Source organism: Pinus tabuliformis, chromosome 9, assembly GCF_031772625.1.
Source record: "Pinus tabuliformis cultivar Carrire ecotype Pingquan chromosome 9, CPIR1, whole genome shotgun sequence".
Lineage (NCBI taxonomy): Eukaryota > Viridiplantae > Streptophyta > Pinopsida > Pinales > Pinaceae > Pinus > Pinus tabuliformis.
In genome coordinates, this window is record NC_142307.1 from 195,575,053 (window position 1) to 195,597,858 (window position 22,806).

General features: G+C 38.5%; 1 protein-coding gene across 4 annotated transcripts in view; it reads right to left on the minus strand.

Moving 5' to 3' along the window:
* The window catches only part of LOC149147811 (serine/threonine-protein phosphatase PP1), a 68,589-nt gene extending 53,123 nt beyond the window's left edge, over positions 1-15,466 (minus strand). For 2 of the 4 annotated variants that reach the window (XM_089445801.1, XM_089445802.1), the window contains exon 1: positions 14,840-15,465. In XM_089445801.1, the coding sequence (XP_089301927.1) occupies positions 14,840-15,017 (178 nt within the window). In that variant the 5' untranslated portion in view covers positions 15,018-15,465. Of the gene's footprint in view, positions 1-14,839 lie in introns of all 4 variants that reach the window. The other 2 variants (XR_016263706.1, XM_089445800.1) reach the window with 2 other exon arrangements.
* Positions 15,467-22,806: the final 7,340 nt, after the last annotated feature.

Consider the following 22,806-nt stretch of genomic DNA (forward strand, 5'->3'; position numbering starts at 1 on the left):
AAATTTCAAAAAAACTTAATGGTCAAAGTATCTTTACCTGAAGCATCCCATTGCTCACCCTCAAGCAAATCGAGCTCGGGATCATCACGAAAATCCATCCCTGCGTAAGGATAATCATCAATAATGATGAACTGTCTACGCAGCCACCCAAACAAGGCTGGTGAAAATTTGATCGCACATCAGCACATTATCCAGGAATTTGACTTAGAAACACCCATCAATACCTTGGTGCTTGCACACATCATTGGCAAGCTTCCTCGCTCTCAGTGACGGGTTTTCATCAATGGCATTCGACCAAAAGATTCTGTGTGGTGTTCGACATCAACTCATTTATTCACAACATACTGATTGTACTATAGTACCTTGAGAGCCATTAACATCATCGGTGATTTCTCTCGCGTCTATAAACGACTTACATCATTGGCCAATAATCAGATGGTGTCTTCCATGTTCGACTCCAGCTCATTGATTCACATGGTTAGACTCGTACACTGATTGGCCGTGTGAACGAGATAGAAGACCCCAGATTTAGTTTTCCATGGATTTGAATTGAAGGTAGTCTTCCACACATCGGAAGGTTCAATTAGTACTTGGTGGTAACCAGACTTCAAGTCAACCTTACTGAAATATTTGGACCCCTTGAGTTGGTCCAAAAGGTCATCAATCTGTGGGATTGGATAGTTATTCTCGACAGTGATCTTATTCAGCACTCGATATTCAACACAAAGCCTCCATGTTTTGTCCTTCTTCTGTACTAACACGATCAGGGTCCGACAAGATGATGAACTTGGCTTGATGTGCCCTTTCTGCAATAGCTCCTAAATTAGCCTCTTGATTTCATTGTTCTCCAGAACAGAGCGTCGATAGATTAGTCCTCAAGGTCAGATCGATAAAGTGCTTGACCTGACAGTGTAGGGGTACCCCCCTGTGGGTGAGGTGAAGATGTCCCTGTACTCCTCCACGACCTTGTCCATTTGTTACTGTCGTGCCGAGGAGCCCAATCTGAAGGTTGTAGATGTAGCCACAATCTTCATCTTGTCTTGAGGGCGAATCATAAGGAAGACAAATTTCACAATAGGGGAAATGATCTTATTGCATTGATTGGCAGAGATCAAAGAAAGGGCGGTAGGCAACTCTACCTCTAGTATATTGTACAATTTCTAACCCAAAGTAATAATAACAAAACAAGGTCTAGATTCATATACAGCATGACACTTCCATAGGTATGGTTGACCTAATAAAACATCACAAAATTCTAGAGGAGCAACACCACATAATACCTCATCTGCAAAGGGCTTGATGCTATAAAGCAGGGAGCATTGTTGGCTGACACAAAGATCTCGCCCTTGGTGGAGCCACCTAATGGTGTACCATGGTGGGTGCGGCATTGTTGGTAGCTTCAATCTCTTAACGACCTCGGCGGAGATCAAGTTCTTTTGGCTCCAGCTGTCAACGATGAACTGCACCAGTGAACCCTTTACCCAACATCTGCGAGTGGAAGAGGTGCTTCCCCTCCTCTAAATTGGCAGGTTCCGCCTTTTGGAGCTTGGTGGTGGCTACCATTGAAGTGGGCTCGGCGTCAATGATCTGCCTTTTCTTGTTGGTTTCCTTGTTGGTTTCCTTGTCGGGTTCCGGCTCGAAGTCAAAGCATGCATCTATCTCTAAGTCTTTTAGCTCGACCACCAACGCTTGCTTTGCGTGACATTTGTTTGTGTTGTGAGTGGAAATTTTATGGAACTCACACCACTTGTCAGTGTCCTTCACCTTTCTATTATTCTTGGCTTGTTGCTTCAAGGAGTTGTCTTGAGGGGTCGCGACCTGACTCTGCCCTTTGCTCTATGGCTTGTGGGGCGCCTTTGCTCTGCTTTGGGTTCGCAAATCCAGAATCTCGCTTCTTTTGCTTGAATTTTTGTTGAATCTTGGCAACATATCGGTATGTTGCACCAAGCGAGGAGATGTCCAGGAACCCCATTTCCTCCTGAATGTATTTGTGCAAGCAACTGCGATACTTGAGCACCAAATGTTTCTCAAAATCTTTGATACCCAACTTTGTGCGCAGGGTATGGAAAAGATTCGCCAGCTCACACAGATCTTGATCCATTTGCTACCACAGCGTAGTCCATTGTATTTACATGTCCTCATAGCTCCCCACGGGGTAATATTGTTCCTTAATGGCGTCTCGAAAAGAATCCCAAGTGGGTGCAACTGAAAACAATGAGGATTCGCTCTCGTCCCTTTGTTCACAGTAGGTTTCCCACCAGTCCTTGACATGGGGGACGACTTTGAGGAGCGCAAAAGTAAAATTTTCCCAATTGGACCAAAAATTATCCTTCCAACAGATTTAACCATCTATCTACGCCGCCTACATCTATCTGGCCTTCAAATATGGGACTCGTACCTTGAAGGGAGCGGTGCCTCCAGCATGGCTTTCAGATGAAGGTGCGTCACCTATGGGCATCCATCGAAGGATCTGGGCAATGTTATCCATCCTCGCATTCCTTTGTCGCTCGAGGGCTTCTTCGAGCAATATTTTGAAAGGCTCTCCTGCTCCCTCGTCTTTCTTTTCTTCCGCCATGGGAGGTTGTCAAGGTTTGCGAGCTTGGTCTTACAATGGTTCAACCAGTTCGAGCCCTAACTCCATATACCCGACCTCGTAGGGGGCATGCAAAGAAAAATAGAGAAAACATAGATCGCTCTGATACCATTGATCCGAACTTATACAAGAACGCAACAAAATACAGACATAAAAATAAACATAAACACAGAAACGCAACAAGAATAAAACTTCATTCCATTAATATCAAAAAATTGAAAGATACAAAATGGAAATAAACTAGCTCGAGCGATGTTAGCTTATCTCCGAAAAGAGATGTAGTGGCTACATGCCTCTGAACTATGTTACAATGAGGCTCAAGGGCCTTTTTATTATTGAACAACAAAGTGAAACCCTAAACAACCAAAACCCTAAACCTAGGAAATGGAACGACAAGAGTTTGTGGGCCCCGTTGCGGTTAGTTGGGCAACCAACTTCCCGACGTCATAACTTGGCCATATGATCTTTGTTTGACGTATATGATACCTCAATAGAAATATCTCTCTGAGTACTATAAGATTTGCAACAAGCCCCTACCTACGACTACAGTCCTGCTGCAAACCTCAAAAAAATGTTGTTTAGGGGGTCAAAACAACGTCAGAAGTTCAGGGCCTGAAAAATTGTTAAAAATAGTAAACGCTGCTATAATTAAGGACACTGATGAAACCGACTAGAGGTCTAGGTGGAATAAGCGAGTGGCCACCAATATCCACCTGGATTACATATCACCTTTAACTCGCATAATTCCTCCACATCAAAAGATAAAACTTAACATTCATGTCAAGAGATATTTGTGTTTCTTTACCTTATAAATGCCATGGGCAATTACCAAAAGTTTCCAAAACCACGACCTTGTAAACCAACCATGGCAAGTAATGAGGAATTAAGATTATCTTATCTACTCTTCTTTTTCTTATGTGTAGTTTTAAATATATTTGGAAAATTCCCTTTTTACTTTCACATGCACTTTTTTAACAATAATTCGAAACTTTTATATATATATCACTATTGAACAAAGTGTTGTCATTAATGTCAAAGGAGTAGTCATTAATGACAAGTACTGTCAAGTTCAAGGGGAGCTTGTTGGAGAATGTTGAGCAAGATGATAGTTGGGTGCCATTGATGTCAAATTAAAGCCTTGTAGTGTTTGCAGATTATTGATTTGAAGGCCTATCTTTGAATTCATTTTGTCTGCATAAGATCAACTCAAATTCCCTTGCAAAGTGCATAGTTGGATAGTCCTCCGAGAGACCATTCCAACGGTATATGGCACTTTGGAAAACTCCTAAGAGATAAGGAGTTATGATAGTTTGAAGTTTGGTGGGGTTTTGTAGGCTCGTGGTTCCACTGGCTAACAAAAGGCACAAGACAGCGATTTTGTTGTTAAGTAACATACGTTCGCGTTATTGAAGCTTTTGGCGTGAAGAGATGAGAGTCAAGGTTAACAAACTCTACAAGACGGGAAATCTCCTATTAACTAAAGTACGTCACGCTATGCCAAGTTGGAGTTGAGCTATTGCGAAGTTTTGGGCACGAGATGAAAGGTGCTAGACAGACTCTACGGGATCAACAAATGACGAAATCCAACATCCAAGCTGTGGAAATTTAACAAAGGATTTATCCAAACAACACAAAACGTTTGAGGGAAAGGTCACGATAACATCAGGAACTTGCGATTTTTTCAACTTGCCAATTTTATCAGCCGAGTTTTTCACGATTTTTTCAAAAATGAAGAACTCGAGATTTAATCGTAAAACTCGGGATAAAATCAGGATTTTATCCAAAAACTTGCGAGTGAGGTATCTGGCCACGTATAAGTTAGGAAAAGGCCGATTTTTCCACTCATTTTGCACTCTAACCTTTGTGATTCATCGTTGTGGAGAGAGGAGGTGTTTGTCACTATCCAAGAGGAGGAGATTTCCCTGACTGAGGATGAGACAACTTCAGATAACCCCTGACATGGAGGCCATCTCATTGGACCATATTAACACCACTGTTGCATGGAGGGTTGAGACGGAGAGGCCTATTATGGATTCGATCCCTAATTGGTTAGGTGTGGATTCAGAGGCACTGGAGCCAGAGGAGGTATCAGTTGCAGGGGAGAGAGAGGTAGAGGAGGAGGAGTAGGAACAAGAGGAGGAGGAGGAGCAGGAACAAGAGGCAAAGGAGGAGGAGGCAGAGGTGACACCATCTAGGATAGACAGCAACAAAGGACAGAGGCAACCTCCTATTTTTGCTTCTAGAGTATGATAGAGTCCATTTGTAGCCCCAGGGGCAGGACCTTCTTCCTCTAGAGAAAAAGGCAAAGCCATTCCCTGTTCCCGTAAAAGGGGTAGAACTCAGTGACTAATTAGTTTATGACATGTAGATGACTCATGAGGATGAATCATGATAAACATTTATTATATTTTTTGTTGATATTATATTATTATGACACTTGAGAATGAGTCAAGACTCGAGATTCAGTACTTGATTCACTATTGATATGTGATGTAGCACTAGACTTTTTATACATCTTATATATTAGCTTTATTTTCATATTTATGTGGCAATACATTTATCTAATGTTGTGGATACTTTAGATGCTAATTTTTTTTAAATGAATATTTTTGTACTTTTTAAATTTTGCCGATTTTTTCAAAAACCTCCAAACTTTTAACGACTTTTTCAATTTTTGAACCCTTGTCGATTTATTCCCGAGGTCAATTCTTCAACTTTGCATAGAACCCCAGATCTTTTCTCTATATAGGATGAAGTGGCAGGACATGATTGGTAGAGACAAATGACTTTGCAAGTGAGTTTGCATATAGGTGACACATGGCATGATGTGGTAGGAGACATGTGGCATGTAGATTTGGCATTTTCACGTGACCAAGTGGGCCAAATCTAAGTGACATGTGGCATGGGTTGACAGCTAGAGGACACATCAATGCACTGCGCCAAGTTCATGTTGAGGAGGTTATAGAGTTGGGCAGATTGGCGTGATGTCACAGTAGACAGAATCTGAGAGATGGAGATATGCCTGAACAAAGAATTTCATTGCACGCCAAGGAGGATAAGGCTTATGCGCTTTGCAAAGATTGACAGAAGCACACGTCGGAAGGCGCTAGACAGAGATTTTAGTGAGTAGACAGAGAATGGCATTTAATGTGAATCTGCACCCCGGAGCACTTTTTGATTAACCAAAATTTCGTTGCAGAACACGGAATCCAAGACCTCCTTTTGTACTAAGACAGGTGGCTAACAATTGGCGGTGATGCAGCAAGAAAGACATCGTAGCCCAATGATAAGAAAGTAACATGTGGTAGACAGGTGGCAGCCGAGTGATGACATGGCGCCTTAGTAGCGTGACACACTATAGGTGGAAATGCCCCTTTTCAGGTGGCCAAGTGGGCCAAAACTAATTGACACATGACACCACTCAGAGACTGCCATGCAGCAAAGATGATGTCAACTGATGATGTGGCATATTCACAAGACTCATGCCAAGGGGCCAATTTGTAAGCATTTGCACCTTTCAATGGTAAGGATGTGGTTCTAGCCATCAGGCATATAAAGCAGGGTGCCAGTCGCCAGAGCACTTGTAGACAGGAGAAAACAAAGGAAGGGCGATAAGCACCTCCTGTGCTTAAGCCACAGTTCCAGACCAGGGGCTCATGTGTTGTGTGTTGTAGGATAAGGGCACAACAGCTAATCCAACATATTATGGAGCTAAGCCACCTTCACGCCTAAGCAGCTTGTCTTGACTCAAGGTTATATGGGCATTGGGGAGAGAGCTAATGGGCAAGGAGCTCTGCCACCCTTCAAGGATTAGAGCTTGGTTCTATGGTTGTGATCTCATGCAAAAGAGAGCTGAAGTTGAGGGTGCGGCACTATTTGAAATTTGGCATTTCGTGCACCAAATTCAGTTAAGCCTTAGTTGAAGTAAAGTCTGTCTTACTGCGATTATTGAGTCTTGCCAATACAGTTAAAAGGAGAATTTAACAAGGGTAAATTTCACAGTTCGAGTGGCCATGGTACTTAGTGTGGAGCATCTATAAAAGACAGGATGATTGATGGAGAACGTTGGCTGTCACATTAAAGAACGTTGGCTGTCACATTAAAGATCAAAGGCTGAAACAGAGCATTAAAATTAGCTCCAAGAAATCAAAGGCAGAACTATAGCTGATTGCATTCACTATCAGAAGTACCTCCTCGAGCTGTGTAAGAGTTAATGAAGTCTCTTCTCGAGCTGTGTAAGTGTTAATGAAGTCTCTTCTCGAGCTGTGAATGAATTAATGAAGTGCATCTTCGAGCCCTGTGAGATTTAATGAAATCTCTCACATAAGAATATATCAGACCTTGGCAGCAGATGTTGACCATAATGACAGATCAGACTTTCAGCACAGACCTTGATAGATCAGGCCTTGAGAACATATCTTGACAGAAGGATAGATCAGTGCTTAACAATGAATGGGGTTTAGGGTTTTAGACTTTCGTCCCAGGGTTATGGGGTTTTTTCATTAAAAAATCATTTTTTGAGGAAAGTGCTGGGTAGAAAAAGCACTGGGAGTTTCAGGATCCGTTTCATTTTCCACAGGGATCCATTTCATAGGCTCATGCTCAGCTTCCTTCTTCAGGGCATCTGCTTCCATGAAAGATCTGGTAATTCAGTGGCACAGGTTTCAAGAAATAATCTGATCTATAAATGAAAATATGATAAGAATCTGCTACCAATTGGGGCTATGATACCACTGTTATGAACCAATGCAGAATTTTGCTACTATGCTGAAATCAGGATTTTTAAAATTTCAGGATCCATTTCATAGGCTCGTGATCCATTTCCTGCTCCAGGGGATCTGCTTCCATAATAAATCCTGGAGGATTCTGATTAGATCCATGGATCCTACACACAGGAGTCCACAGATCTGGCAATTCTGTGGCAATTTCAGGATCCATTTCATAGGCTCGTGATCCATTTCCTGCTCCAGGGGATCTGCTTCCATGATAAATCCTGGAGGATCCTGATTAGATCCATGGATCCTACACACAGGAGTCCACAGATCTGGCAATTCTGTGGCACAAAGTGCACAAGAAATAATCTGATCTGTAATTGAAAAGCTGATGAGAATATGTTATCAATTGGGGGTACAATACCACTCCTATGAGCCAACCATAATTCTGCTATTACACTGAAATCTGAAACTAGATCTGAAACACTAAATCAACCCAAAATCTGAATCTAACAAGACAATAACTGAAGCAAAATCTGAAACTAACAAGGCCATAACTACAGCAAATTCTTCAACAATTTTAAGAGAACCAACAGCCAAGAGATGGAACAATACTAACAGCATCAAAATACTAGAGATTTCAGCCAGAACTGAACACAGACATTGAAGAACATAAGTGTTAGCAAAAATAGTCTGTCGATTCACATCATACGACCCAGAAAATATGTATGTTGAAAAGAAACTCTTGTGACAAGGTATAGATGCCAACTCAAGGCAAACCCAAGGTAGTATGTTGCACTGTTCTTGGCCCAAATTGTCTCTTCCAGATTACCTGCAATAGGACACTTCACCAAAGCCCCTACTCTAATGCATAAGAGCCATTTATAGCAAGTGATCCCACTTGCACATTAGAAAAGTGAGGTTACAATCCTTAATTAGTGACAATGTTGAATGCAAATTACTAGAAATACTGAATAAAGGTGGAGTTACAAAGTATCTCATAAATGTGGGCATCACAACAGCACTTACTCTGGAGAGACATAAATGTGGGCATCATAACAGCACTTACTCTGATCATGGATAGCAACAGCCATTAATGTGACCATGCATTAGTAACTTTTTATCCTGGAAAAAAAGAGATGCTCCCCAATAATGTTATCACAAACAGAGCGGTTATTTCTAAACATAGTAACATTCTGTTTCGTTAACCGCAGGATAGACAACTACAAAAAAACTGACTAAAATCAAATCTTACCGCTATCAGTACAAGAATAAAGCTTCCGTAGAAATCATGATATTACATCCTCAAGCGCAATCCTTGTCTTGTTTACCATTATATAGTATATTGCATGTACATAAAATGCAACTGCACTTGTCACATTCTTCATTTCACATGAGGACTCTCTACACATCTGGCTGCTGAAGGAACCCCTAACCCAAATGGCTTTAAGCATATAATTTGGACAAAATTCTGAGAATCCCTAAAGTTATCCGAGCTCGGAATGCTCCCATCCTATGACTGTTCTCCATTGCTATAATATTATGAAGCTTTTCAAAAAAACAGAACCAGAATTCAGAAAAATCATTTGTTCAAAAAATCTAGAAAATGTTTGGTATGGAGATGAAGTTAATACATGTACCGCTTAATAAATGTTCTGAATTTACAAAATTTGTCAGCGAGCTTGATTCACAGATAAGGTCGACAGAGTAGTAAGCTCTTGACAAAAGTTCCATTCTATATATAGTCTGTCCCACCCGAATATCATGAGTTGGATGAAGCCAGGTGCAAGTCCCAGAAAATTTGGTGGAATAGTTACCTCTCAGACCCTTTACCCAAGCTCTATGCGGTGCAGCCCTTTGGATGTGTTTATCGAAGTAGTTTCGACAAAAGAAAATTACATTAATCCATGACTTGCACAAACTTTCAGTACATTACGACCACAGATGAATAATAGTCATGATCCCTGATTACATACGTAGAGGAAGATGCAAACGAGACATCCAAGTGTTTGTAAGAGTCACTAAATATCTGCACCAGGTAAGAAAACTGAAGATTGACTTTGGGGTATTCTTAGAATATATGTTTCAAATTGATTTTGTTTTTCAGTTTTAGCTGGTTAATGAGACCGCTCCTTTTCTACTGTGTGAGAATAAATAGGTGAATTTATTTGAAAAAGGAATTTGGGAATCTTAAACATGTTTAATTGAATTTTAATTTAACTGAACTTTGTCAGGATACCATTCCCTACTACAGCTAGGTTCCGTGCACCATTAGAGAATTTCTGCTTTGAAATTATTGCTTAGATGGCCTCACTGCCATTATTCATCGATTGATATAACACAAAAAACAAAACAAAAAAACTAGTGAGATTGTTTCAAATTTTTGCCAGCAAGCGCTTTTATCTCAATAGTGATTTGGTCTGCATATGTTGATCAAATGAAGAAAGAGAGAAGGCCGGTTTCAGTCTAATGTTTTCATTGTACACATATTCTTGCTATCACCACGATTATATGAAATATGCATAATATGTGTATTTATCTACACTTGTATGTGTATAAATTTAAATTCAATTACATATTCAAAAGAAAAAAAGAAAGCGTACATCACTGAAGGCACTTAAATTAAAAGCGCAAATACCTAATCAGACATATGTGCCATCTGGAAAAATGTACATGTTTGATTAGTTACCAAAATGATAGGAGTCGATGTATTAAAAAAACACTTCATCCATATGGGGCTTTGCAAGGACTTGCATGGAGTTATCTGTCTCACTATATGGAGACTTTGCTAATTCAACTTTAGCATATTCACTTATATGATATATCACTTTGGTAGCTAGAAAGCTCTAGACACTTTTGTGTTCATTGTAACACATTATTGCGCTTCCACGAGTTGAGAATAACTCATATTGCATGCATATTATTTGGTATCTATTTTTCGGTATTGGGTTTGACAAATCCTCAATCTGTTTGTATAATCCTAAAACCACTCTCCTCCTTCACCATGTTTAACCTTAGAGATCATTGAATTTCTATGGAAGTTTAATTGCACTCATAGAAGTTGGAACACATCCTTATGTATAATTTCTTGTGATTTATTCCACATTTTTTGATATGTCCGATTTCTTTTGATTCTATAGTTTGTTTAAATAAAATGAGATATATGCTTGATCTTTTTTCATATCCATGGACTGCACAGTATTCAAGCTACAATGTCAAATCTGGTCAATAGCATCCATGCATAAATAGTGGTGCACAGACAACACAGAACAAAGTTTTCAAAAAAACAGTTCTCTAATTTTTGTCAACTGTAAATCAATTTCAAGCATAAACAAAAATCAATTAGATGTACCGTGTATCAATTATAGGTTCGAATTTTCTCCCTAACTATAATTTATAAATCAATCTAAGATTAAATGATCACCTGTAACAGATAGATATAGCTTTCACAAAAACTAAAATCAAGAAATCATTTTTTCCTTTAAATTTCGGAAACAACTAGAGATTGTTGGGTATTGAACGCAAAATTAAAAATGCATTCATAATCATCCAAAATATGGTTCAACAGAAATCGACATTATCAAAAATATAGCAGTTTTTAGAATATGAAAAAGATCATTTTGAAATTAAAGCTCATAATTTGATTCTCAAATATTGGAATATATTGGATATGTAAAATACAAAATTCTGGATTTCACGTGTATGAAAAAGATTAAAAATATATCAAAAATGAAACGTATTACTTTTGCTTCAAATCAACTGAATTATGCATAAATTTTGCAAAATATTCATTTTGAATATCGAATTTGAATTTTCTGAGAGGATCGAAATAGTTCACTTACCAAAAGGATAAAACAAATATTTATTGGCAGCACTAATTTAAATTTCTGCAAATTAAAAACTTAGGTTTCCCATATATATATATATAGTGATTGATCAAGACGGATATGGCTCTGCTGCCTCTTCCAAGTCTCTACCTCTCTATCTAGTGCTGAGTAAGATTTGCTAGGGTTTACCCTCTTGGTTCACCCTTAACTTCTCTCTTTCCTTTCATTTTTACTCGTATCTCCTTTTTTTCAAAGCTTTCAGAAGTATCCTTGGCACTCCCATATACGTCTATACGGATATGGCTCTGCTGCCTCTTCCACATCTACATCTATACCTAGTGCTAAGAAGGACTTGATAGGCTTTACCCCCTTGGTTCACCCTTCTCTTCTCACTTTCCTTTCATTTTCACTCGTATCTCCTTTTTCCAAAACTTCCAAAAGTATCCTTGGCACTCCCTTATGTATGTGGCTTGTTATATTTTTCTAATGTCACTAACCTACTCTTTTGCGCACTTTTGGACATTAATAAAATTATTTGATCTCATCTGTGTGCATACAGCGTATGCATGAAAGTGAACACCTTGGCAGGCCTTGTGTGTAGGCGTTTGATTCAGATTTGACAAAACAGTCGGCCGCAGAAATCAATGAAAATAAGGTTTTTATTTTCCTTTGTGGCATTCAAATTTGATGGCAGCCAGTTTTTCCAACTTCCTGGAAGTTGCACTCATCAAGCAGTGAATAATGCACTTATCAAGCAACGCATAATGCTCCAGTTAATCACATATCTGGTCTGACTCCATATAGGGACTCAGACCTGAGTTTACAAGAGGGCTGAGCAGAGTGTGATTTTGGAGAACTCAAAAACTCAGCAACTTTTTCAGCTATGCAAGTATCTATCTATCCTTTTTCCCTAAGAAAAAGCTTTAGGGAAAACACTAAACACTTCCCCGCATTTTGCACATGGTATCCAATGTAAACCCATCAATATCGATTATGGTGCCTGACCATGTAGGGGCACTGAATGGCATGCAACAAAGGCAGCCAAGATCGGGGATCAATCTGGATACCTTCTGAATGTAGCAACCACTCAATCTAGTTCAGTGACCTATACTCAAATCACTCAACTACTTAATCTAGTACACCAGGCTATGTGTGTATCTATCTAGCATATGGAATAAAAAATAAGTTTTAAAACCAAAGATATCAAAACATACTTATTCTCAAATATTCGAATATGTAAAATACAAATTTCTGGGTTTTAAACATATATACATTTAGAGATTTTTCGGCAAAATCTATGCCTAATTCAGCTCATTGGGCATGTATCTATCTATCTAACATATACAAACCAAAGAAGTTTTGAAACAAGATATCATAATTTCTTCTCAAATACTGGAATATGTGAAAGATGTAGAATACAAATTTCTAGGTTTTAAATATATAAATGAGTTTTAAAACAACACAATTTTATGCTTAAGCAGAAACAGTTTATATCTAGAAACATCACCAGAAAAATATAATTTCTCATAAATACCAAAAATAGATTCCCCATTTTGATTAAATGAGCCGAATTAGGCATAGTTTTTGCAAAATAATCACTAAGTGTATATGGGGTATTGGATTTCCCCTTGGAATCAGGACAGCTGGGTTTGTCATAGGAGCAGCACAAATATTTCCCTATTTAGTGACAAAACTAATCATAAGTTCAGCAAATTGAGCAGTAAAATCCTTAATTCTTTTATGCAATGTTGCATATATCTCCAGTTTCTTCCAATTTTTCACAATTTTCCATGTTTTTTTAGGTCACGTATGTCTAAGTTTTCAGATCCAAGTTTACATTTGCCAATATTTCCAATAATTTTCTTTCCGTGCCCTCAGCCTAAGTCACATGGTTCAAGTTCGAGTTCAGGAATGGTTAGATTCAGTTCGACTTTAAATTTTTTTAAGAGATTTGGCATTAGGTTCATATATATATATATTAAGAAATTAACATCAATAAACATAAAAAATGCTACCATGGACTTGGAAACTTCAAGGATGGATTACAAGCTTTAAGTTGTGACATAAGTTTGTGACTTTTGAGCTATGGACTTGGTCAATGGCTATGAGGTTTGATGAGGTTCACCAAACCTCAAAAAAAAATTATCCATCAAATTTCAAACCTCAAGGTTGAAGATCAACAAACCTTGTGACATAGCCCTCAGCAATTTATTCCCCCAAAACAATATTCACAACATTGCTTTTGTGCATATATACAATATGTGTGTAGGGCATAGTAGCAAGATTCATCTGTATTGGCAATTCCTGTACATAAATTCAGAAGCAATACATAATTTGGTGAATTATCCAGTATAGAATGAACACATTACAGTCAACTTTTGATTGTGGTTGTTATTATACTTCATGTAGTGGGTACCCATAAACCCGAAATACAGTCCAAAAAATCCAAAAAAAAAAAAAAATTGAAAATTTTTAAAGGCATTCATAAATATAAACTAAATCACCAAAATTCAACGGACTGAAATTTTTTTGTGATTTACTGAATGTTTCTATGGCTATAATTCTTCTAAAAGTTGGAACAAGATCATTCTCATATCTATGGGATGTATACTTCCAAATTGAAGCTATACTGAATTTTTTTGTTACGCACTTTTCCATATCGAATTGTATTCAAATTTCAAATCTTGCACTTTTCCTCGTTGAATTATTTTCAAATCTTGCTACTATGGTCTGAGGATCTATGTGAGTGTGGGTGTGTGAATAAATACACATACGCATGTGTGTCCGTGTGTGTTTATGAAGGAAAATTGTTATGGCTATTGCAAATTAAACAATAAAGGGTCTCTCATCGGGACAAAAACCGATTGTTTCTCAGTTTTCAAATGGAACAACTATACATGAATTTATTCTGAGGTTAAAATATATTAAAGCCTGATTAGCAATAGCATGATCACTACTGAATTTACTTATGCTTAGGTTGTGACCGTATGTTTATTGTTGTTATAACTCTTTGGACTATTAGATAGTATTTCTATTTGGACTCTTAGCTGGTATGTGTCTGCTGCAAGTGTTTCGGCTTAAGTCGGCCCACATTTTGTACTTTTTTCCTTTTGTTCGGTGTTTTACCATACTTGTGGAGGCTCCGTCAGACGCCCTTTGTCATTAAAACATGTACAAAAAAATTACATTAATAGTCCAAAAAAAAAGTGAATAAATAAACAAATATGCAAAAGAATATAACAAATCAGAGGAGGAAATTGCAGCTTCATTGGGCAGGAAGAAATCTGAAAATTCCCCATCTTTTTCCAAATAATCCATTTGGAAATTAAGCACTTAGAAATATTTGGAATTTCTAGTCGCATCCCCAAAAATGGCCAATTAAACCCTAAAAAGGCGTCTCCCGAACATTTTCCAATGAGCAAACTATCTATCAATTCTGTGGCTCAAACAGATGAAAAAAAGGAAAAATCCTTTTCTTCTACAAATTAAGCGGTCAAATAACTTGGGTTTTCCCTGGACAAACTAAAAAACCCACGAGACTGTGTCAAATGGGCGAAACTGGACTGAATTTGAAATCGAATTTTAACCCCCAAAATTAAAAAATGCATACCCTATGCATCGTTGATACAAGGAATTAGCCAATTGAGGAAACAGCCACGGCAATTCTTTACAATAAACGGTAAAAAAAAGAGTAAAAGACTGCTTACCACAAATCTTAATTGGCGCCTCGAGCTCCAACAAGTTGGGCTGGCCCATAAAAATCTCTTTGGATGTAAGACAAAGCTGCCGGATCTCTGCCTCGGAGAGCTGGACCTGCTTGCCGGGCCTCGAACCTCTGACCTCCAGCAACCGGTTTATTATATCGTCTAAGACGGCAGGGTCCATGAAATCACCCCTGCCCTTCCCTGGTCCAAACCTACCTAGATGGATCCACACCTTGCCCGAGACAACAGACGGATGAAGATGGGTATTTCTCAGGCAACCAGCTTTACATTCCTACTGCTACAACTGTAACCACCCTTCCCCGCCTCCTCCTCTGAGACCGCCGATCGAGATGAGACGAGGCGCTAGCGGGGTTGGGTTAGGTCAACTAACCCTCGGTAGGGTGAGAATATCAGTGACCCTGCACGAGTTTAAACAGCGCTTGGGTTTATTGCAGAGAGGATTTGCAGAGAGGAGGCCGAGAGAAGATTGTGGATGGAAGGAGGGAAATATTGTGAAAAAGCGGAGGAAAGTTAAAGATGTGTTATAAAAATTAATATGAGAACCCCCATGGACCGGGGAGGAGGGTGGTGGTTTTTCTTTGCTTTCTTGCTTTCCTTTTTTCCTTTTATAAGTTTTTGATCATCCCTTCAACGGCCACATATTCTCCTACAAAGTGCTCCCTTGGCATTTTAAATTAGTTTTATCTTTATATTCTTGACCTCATTTGTTTCTATGGTTGACTTCATGGAATTTAGGTGTCTCTCGAGATCGAGAGAGTATAAAGAGACAGAGTGCCAGGAGTTATGTGTATATTGGCAATAGATTTCGGGTTGCATACTTATATTTATAAATATTTATAAACATTTAATAATATTAATAAATGTAAGTGAATTGGATTCATGTGTATATTGTCAATAGATTTCGGGTTGCATACTTATATTTATAAATATTAATAAATGTAAGTGCATTGGATTCACTTTGGGTGTTTTGATGAATTTTTTTTAATTAAATTTTATTATATCCCAAAAAACAAAATACATCATATATTAATACACTTTATACAATTTTTTTAGTTTTTTTTATGTCAAATATCATAATTGTTCACGGGTTTTTTTCTTTTCTTTTCTTTTTTTTTTCCCTATGAACATTTACTTACCTTAAAGAGTTATTAAATACAACTAGGCATAAAGTTAAAATCGTTTTTTCTTGAGAGAGTTCTATCGCAAGTGGCTTAGCAATGCATGGGATCTCTTTGTCACTGTCTTAATGATCAAACTCGTGAGAGTGCTTCTGCCCACTAGTTGCAGACACAATTAAGGTTGAAACTCCTCCATTCGTTTTTGTCGAGGGATTCTCCTCAACAGAATGATAAGGCGAAACCAAAGGGCATTGCACTTACTCTTGGGAGACTAAGGTGTCAGAAGTGCTCTTCTATTGCTACGAGCAGTCCTTTTTGTGGCTTGGCATGTTCTTTCCAATGCATGTTGCCTTCTTCTCCCTTCATTCACGGTTGGGTTTTCTCTTCTCCTTCGAATTAGACAGCCCTTCTGAGGAAGGGCATGCATTCTGGAGATGCCATGGTTGCTGACAAACTTTGCATCTAAAAGCAGTGTTTTCATAGTCCAGTAGTTGAAGATACTCTTAGCCATCCCATTTAAGATTGATTTTGTCTAGGAGTCCCTCACTTAAATCCAATTCCACACAAATTTGGACGAAAGAGATGAACCCATTTACCAATCTTTCAATGTCAATTTTAATGAAACAACTTAGTGCATTTCCAATAGCTTCGAGGAAGTCTAGTCAAATCCAATGGAGGGGTAAGTTTGGGAGTCTTACCCATACCAGAGTAGCCAAAAACATCATGGACATGGGGTTGAACTTCGTAAACCATGGCTTAATTAACAAACATACATGACCCTAGAATCATGGTCCTTGGTCAAACACCCTCTCTTGATCTTCAAGGTCCTTGAAAACAACCACAAAATAACCTTTGGAGCATAATAGCAGTTCTAGGTTCTAGGTCCAGTTTTGATGGATCTAGGCCCTTAGGGCAGAAGCCAAGGGCCAAAATTTGTTGAAACGACAAATAATCGCATGTCATTGATAATCAATAATATTGATTTTAGTAGAGACCTCGTTCAGCTGAAGTGAAGGAGTGACCGATGAATGCTCTACCACGAATGCTTGTCCTAAAAGAGCCTTTGAAGGCTCAGAGCTAGAACCTGACTTAAGGGCATCTTTAAATGACAAAGGATTGGAATTCGAGGTTCCCCCTTTCCTTTGGCACCACCACACAATCCTGCAATAAGAGAAATCATTGAATCCTTCTTAATGTTGTGCATTTTAATATTCTCTATCTAATTTAATTGCTTCCTCCCAAAAAGGAGTCGCATCGCTCTCGGTTGGACTCTAGCCTTGGAGTGTATGCTAGCCACAAGAGAGGAAACATCTCGCTCCCTGACGAAGAAGCACAGGGTTTTCCCAGACAAAGTTATTACAAAAATTGGGAAAGAATCAAGATCGAGAGAATTAGATTCATGTTCAAAGGGTCATCAACATGGACCAAGGCTAGAGTAGACCTGATAATCAGTATTGGCTAAGGAGTTATGACAAACACTTTACCTACAAACCCACAACCCTCGTGAAAGGCTTGGTCAGATATTTCGACAAATATTTTGTTGGAAAACCACCCGTACAATTGCTCATCACACACTATCGCATCCCGCAAAATAAAATCCTAAACACCACCATTGATTTGGAAAACTTTGGGCACAAACCTTGCCTTCCAATGTCAAATGAGTTGCCAGCTGTGAACCCCTATGCTCAGATATGTTGTTATGACATGTAGATTACATATTTGTGACATGTTTTACGAAATGCTTGTAATTGTTAGTAGGGGTCCAGTCAATTCATTGATTAAATATTTGCATTAGTAATCTTGTCTCAATGTTATTTATCGTTTCTGAAGTTTTCATGAAGTTCTTGGCAGTGGCCTGAGTCCTGACCCTAAAAAAGTGACATAAAATTCAGGGTCGTTGGCTCAGAACTAGATGAAAAAGTCCACAATCGTATGGATGCCTTGTTGTGGGAGCGACTAGAGGGTCCTAGTGTTAGGTCCCTATAATACTGGGGATTCCCCCATTACTATTATCATTGTATCCCCTTATTATTATTGTTGTGCCCTTGTTGCCCCCATATTGTTATTATTGTGCCCCATAGAAGCCCGCTATTGTTATTGTTGTGCCCTTATATTATTATTGTTATGTCGGCTCTAATTATATTGTGACCCCTTAAACTCCTATATATAGAAAGGAGGTTTTGTCATTTGAATCATCCAATAATTGTTCATTTGTGTAATGTAAAGGAGGTTTACCCCTCGAAGAGGCTTATTTTGTCATTGATCTATCTTGTCTTCTATTTTGTGAGATGGTTGCACAACATTTGGTATCATAGCTTTGGATTTTAGGGTTTCGTTGCTTCAAACAGGTCATCGTGCAATTTTCACTATAATTTTTTTCTATGAAGCTTCAGAGGCTGGAAAAAGCCCATTTGAGACGAAATCGTGATGAACATCATGGCTTAATTTCAAACTGTTTCTCGCTATATTTTCGGAGATATGAACTGAGGAAGTTAGGGTTTTTTCAAGATCCTGAATTCCATCTCAAACCGGTGGCCTTAGGAAAATCGTCATAACTTTCTCTCTAAACATCAAATTCTACTTTTGTAAAAAGTGACAGAAATGGGACGGACTGCAGTTTTTTGGGTATCGTTTTTAGGGGCTAAGGTCGAAACGGTGACACGTGGCACTTCGTACAAGTTTGTTCTACTGAATCAATCTATAATCAGGTCATTGTGGGAGGTTGGGCATAATTATTTCTTGGAAAATCCAATCTTAATCAGACTTGTGGCATTACAAAGAGGACTTGGAGTGTTACCCCAGGACGAAATTTTAGACCTTGGAAATCTGAAATTACAGAGATACAATAGATTCAATATTGAGCTCCTACAAAACGGAAAAAGGGTGTGTAAATTTGCATAAGTTTTGTTTGAAAATTAGTTTGAAGTGATTAAAAGGGCATAGTGAAGAAAATTATCATTAGTTGCTCCCTCAAAGAAAGAAAATGGCAACACCTAGTAAGCAACCCGAAAGCTCTACTATGACATATGAAGAAGAGGAAGAAATGCAACATGATATATCAAAACTACGAGACCAAGTGCAACAAATTTCGCTCTCACAAAAAGTAACAGAAGCTAAGATGGATGGTTTGAAGAATGACATCAATGGTATGAAAGGCAACATTGAAGAATTGAAGAAATACATGGAAGTTTGGAAGGAAGGTGTCGAAGGAAATGTAGCTTGGTTCGGTCTTCATAAATGTACTTTTGAAATTTGTATTTATTCAAGAAAATAAATATTATTTTTATAATATATGTCAATGAGTTTCTTGCTCATTGAAATAGGTCTAGCACATGTTAAAGTGTTATAGGTGAGTCAAAAAAAATATGTTGAAGACCGTAAGGGCATGTTACTATAGGTATAATTATGTATTATAGTCAAAGAAATCACCTCCAAGCAAAGTCAATTCTCCTCCAAGCATGTGGCACCATCAAAAGAAGCAATCTGAATTAAATAAGACAAGTCAGCCCGCAATCTACAAGTCAGCCTAAAGGAGGGATAATCCTCTATATATAGAGGTTGTCCACTCCTCTAAAGATAATGCAATCCATCTCTCTTAAATCAACGAAGGTAGAAGGCAAGCAAAGGGTAATAAGAGGACAAGAAAAGGGTATCCAAGGACAGCGAAGAAGGAGGAAGAAACATCGAGCCTTAGAGGTCTATTTTAGGGCAGCTACAATCACATGTGCGAGGAAAAGGAGGACTATCCCTGTGGTTATGACAACAACTGCAATCACACGTGCAAGGAAAAGGAGGATTGTGTGATAAAGGAAAGTGTTCCCTCTGCGGACAGAGGCAACCCCTCTAGCCCTAGAGTGGGTCTAGTCATAGCAAAGACAAAACAATAATCGATTCCCTTAAATATTCATCGTTGGAGGCCTATCTCAAACCAACGGTTGATGGAGTTTCTGTTGCGCTGCTCTAGCTTCCGTTTCTTTCTCCTCAATGAGCAATTAGCCTGAAACACCGCAAGAAAACAACAGAGCACGTAACCGAGAACAACAATGATCTATTTACTTATAAAGTCAAGAAATCATAAGCTATCAAGTAAATTGTACACAAGATACAGGAAATCATCATTGATTGTATTAAAATGAATCAAGAGCAAAGCTTACAACCAAGTCTTGACTTCGCAAGCCTTCTCAGAGGGTCTAGCCAGTATGTTTCTTCAAGCATTCACTCTCAAGAATGGGTCTCCCAAATAGATGATATCTCTCTCTCAGTCACAAGCTCTAATACAAGATTAAGGTACTCCACAACCTCTTACCAAACTATTAGTAATCCCACACTTGTCACACTCACACCAAAGCTATCTACTTAGTTTCAAAGCAAACTCAAAAGAACTAGCTAGCACTACCCAACTAAAGAACTAGCAGATCATAGCAATGATGAGTGATTTTATAGGAGAAGGAGTCTCCATGAAATGAGGGAGAGGGAGCTTATCCTTAAGGGAGATTGCACAAGAAGTGGAACCACCATCCCAGAGGAGGAAAAGCGACCCAAACTGACCCAACAACCAGCTCTAGAAACACCCATAAGGCCGACTATTTGAACAAATTCGCCAAATATGGGTCATTGCAAGTCATGAACTAAGGATCAGCGACGACATTGCAAGGACGCAATGCACACAGACCAATTGTCGCGATAAATAGCTCGGAGCCTCGCGCCGAGCCCTAAAATTCGATCGTCACGAGAAACACATGTACACCGGCGATGGTGTCACGACAAGACAGTTCATGACAAGGGATCAGCACACCTTTTAATGTCTTATAAGCGACGATGCAGAAACTTAAGAAAAGGGTCAATTCTTCAGCATCAAAGAGCATTGTTTAATCTTTTTGCATAAGTGGGAAGATATGGACATGTGTATTTGATACATGACACAGCAGAGGGACTAAGATGAGGACAGTGAAGGGTACCCAAGTAAAGGAGATAAGAGAATACAACATCAAGTAAACGTCACACGCGTGTGAGAAATTAGGGTTGCAGGACAATGATATCAAGTCTGTACCTACACCTCAAGGAAGAAGCCGATTTGATTAAGAGAAAGGAAAGGATCATCACAAGGAAGGAGTCTCATCATAGATCAAGAATAAGTGTCTCTTCTAGAGCTAGTGCAACAAGGTCTACCAACAATTGAAAGAAGAAAGAAGTGCGGGAAGAAGGAACACCAAGTGCTAGAAGGAGGAGGACAAAGTGTCGGGAAACCAAAGTGCAGAAGGAGGAAGGACTTGACTTATGCTTGGAGGATATTCTTTTCAAGGGTCTAGGGTTTGAAATTGATCAATAAGAAGCTTCAATAGAGAAATCTATTGAAGGGTTTTCCTCTCAAGAGAAGAGAGGTTTTGGTCCTAGCAAAGAGCCAACATCTTGTGTTCTTGTTATTATGTTTTTTGGTAGCAGTTTGATGAAGTACACACACATGCATTAATAAGGTGAAGAATATTAAGCTAACGAGAAAAGTAAAAATACTCCACAAATTGTTATCAAATCAAGAAGAATCACACTACACCTAATTGCCCTTGATTCTTCAACAAAAGGTTTGTCAAAGTTGCTACAAGAAAGACTTCCTAATGGCGAAAAGGTAGTAGAGGAAACTCATGATGAGAACAAAAGAAATGTTAATCATGATTTGAAGAATGACAACATTGAAGATTTGAAGAAAGACGTGGCAATTTTGAAGGAAGGTTTGACAAAGTTGCTACAAGAAAGGCTTCCTGATGGCGAAAAGGTAGTAGAGGAAACTCGTGATGAGAACAAAAGAAATATTAATCATGATTTCCTAGACTCTAACGTTGGAATGAAGTCCTGTAACATGGATATTACAGATGGAACAATATTTTGATCTCCATAGTGTGAAAAAACACAAAAGGTATGCATTACAACTTTATATTTGGAACTCAATCAGTTTGTATGATATCGATGGCTTTGCTCTCGTAAACAAATTGTCACTTGGTCAATTTTTATGGAGGAAATGATAGCACATTATGAGGATACAGAGAGAAAAACCTTCTTTAGCCAATTGATAAATCTAAAACAAAAGGGTTCAATGGTGGAGCACATTGAGGACTTCTAAAAATTGAATATAAGGGTAAATGATATTCCAGAGGAGCATAGAATTGATGTGTTCATAGGGACTTTAAAAGATAACATCCAACTTGAGGTTCGCCTTTGGGAACCTGATTCATTGGAGAAGGCATTTAGGTTGGCAACAAAAATTGAAAGCAAAATTATAGCAACAAGGAAGCCTACCACTCACAACTATAAGGATGGAAGTGTTCTGCCCCTAGCCTTCCCCAACCTAAAAGGTTGACACCACAATAATTGGAAGAAAAAAGAGCAAAAAGGCTTTGTTACAGCTATGATAGAAAATACACTAAAGTTCATAAGTGTGCTGGGAAGAAATTATTTTATATAGATTGTGAAGATAAATTTCGCATTCCCGTCATTGATGAATTATTGGATGAATTACATGGAGCAATTTACTTCACTAGGTTTGATCTTCATTCACAATATCATCAAATCATAATGAAGACTGAAGACATTCCGAAAAACAACATTTAGAACTCATGAGGGTCATTATGAATTTTTGGTCATGCCTTTTGGCCTTACCAATGCACCTTCTACATTTCAAGGTTTGATGAATTCCATTTTCAAACCCTTCCTTAGAAAAATTGTGTTAGTATTTTTTGATGATATACTAATCTACAACAAGTCTTGGAAGGATCATGTTCAACATGTTGAGAGGGTGCTCAAACTATTGGAGGAGAAACAATTTTATGCAAAAAACTC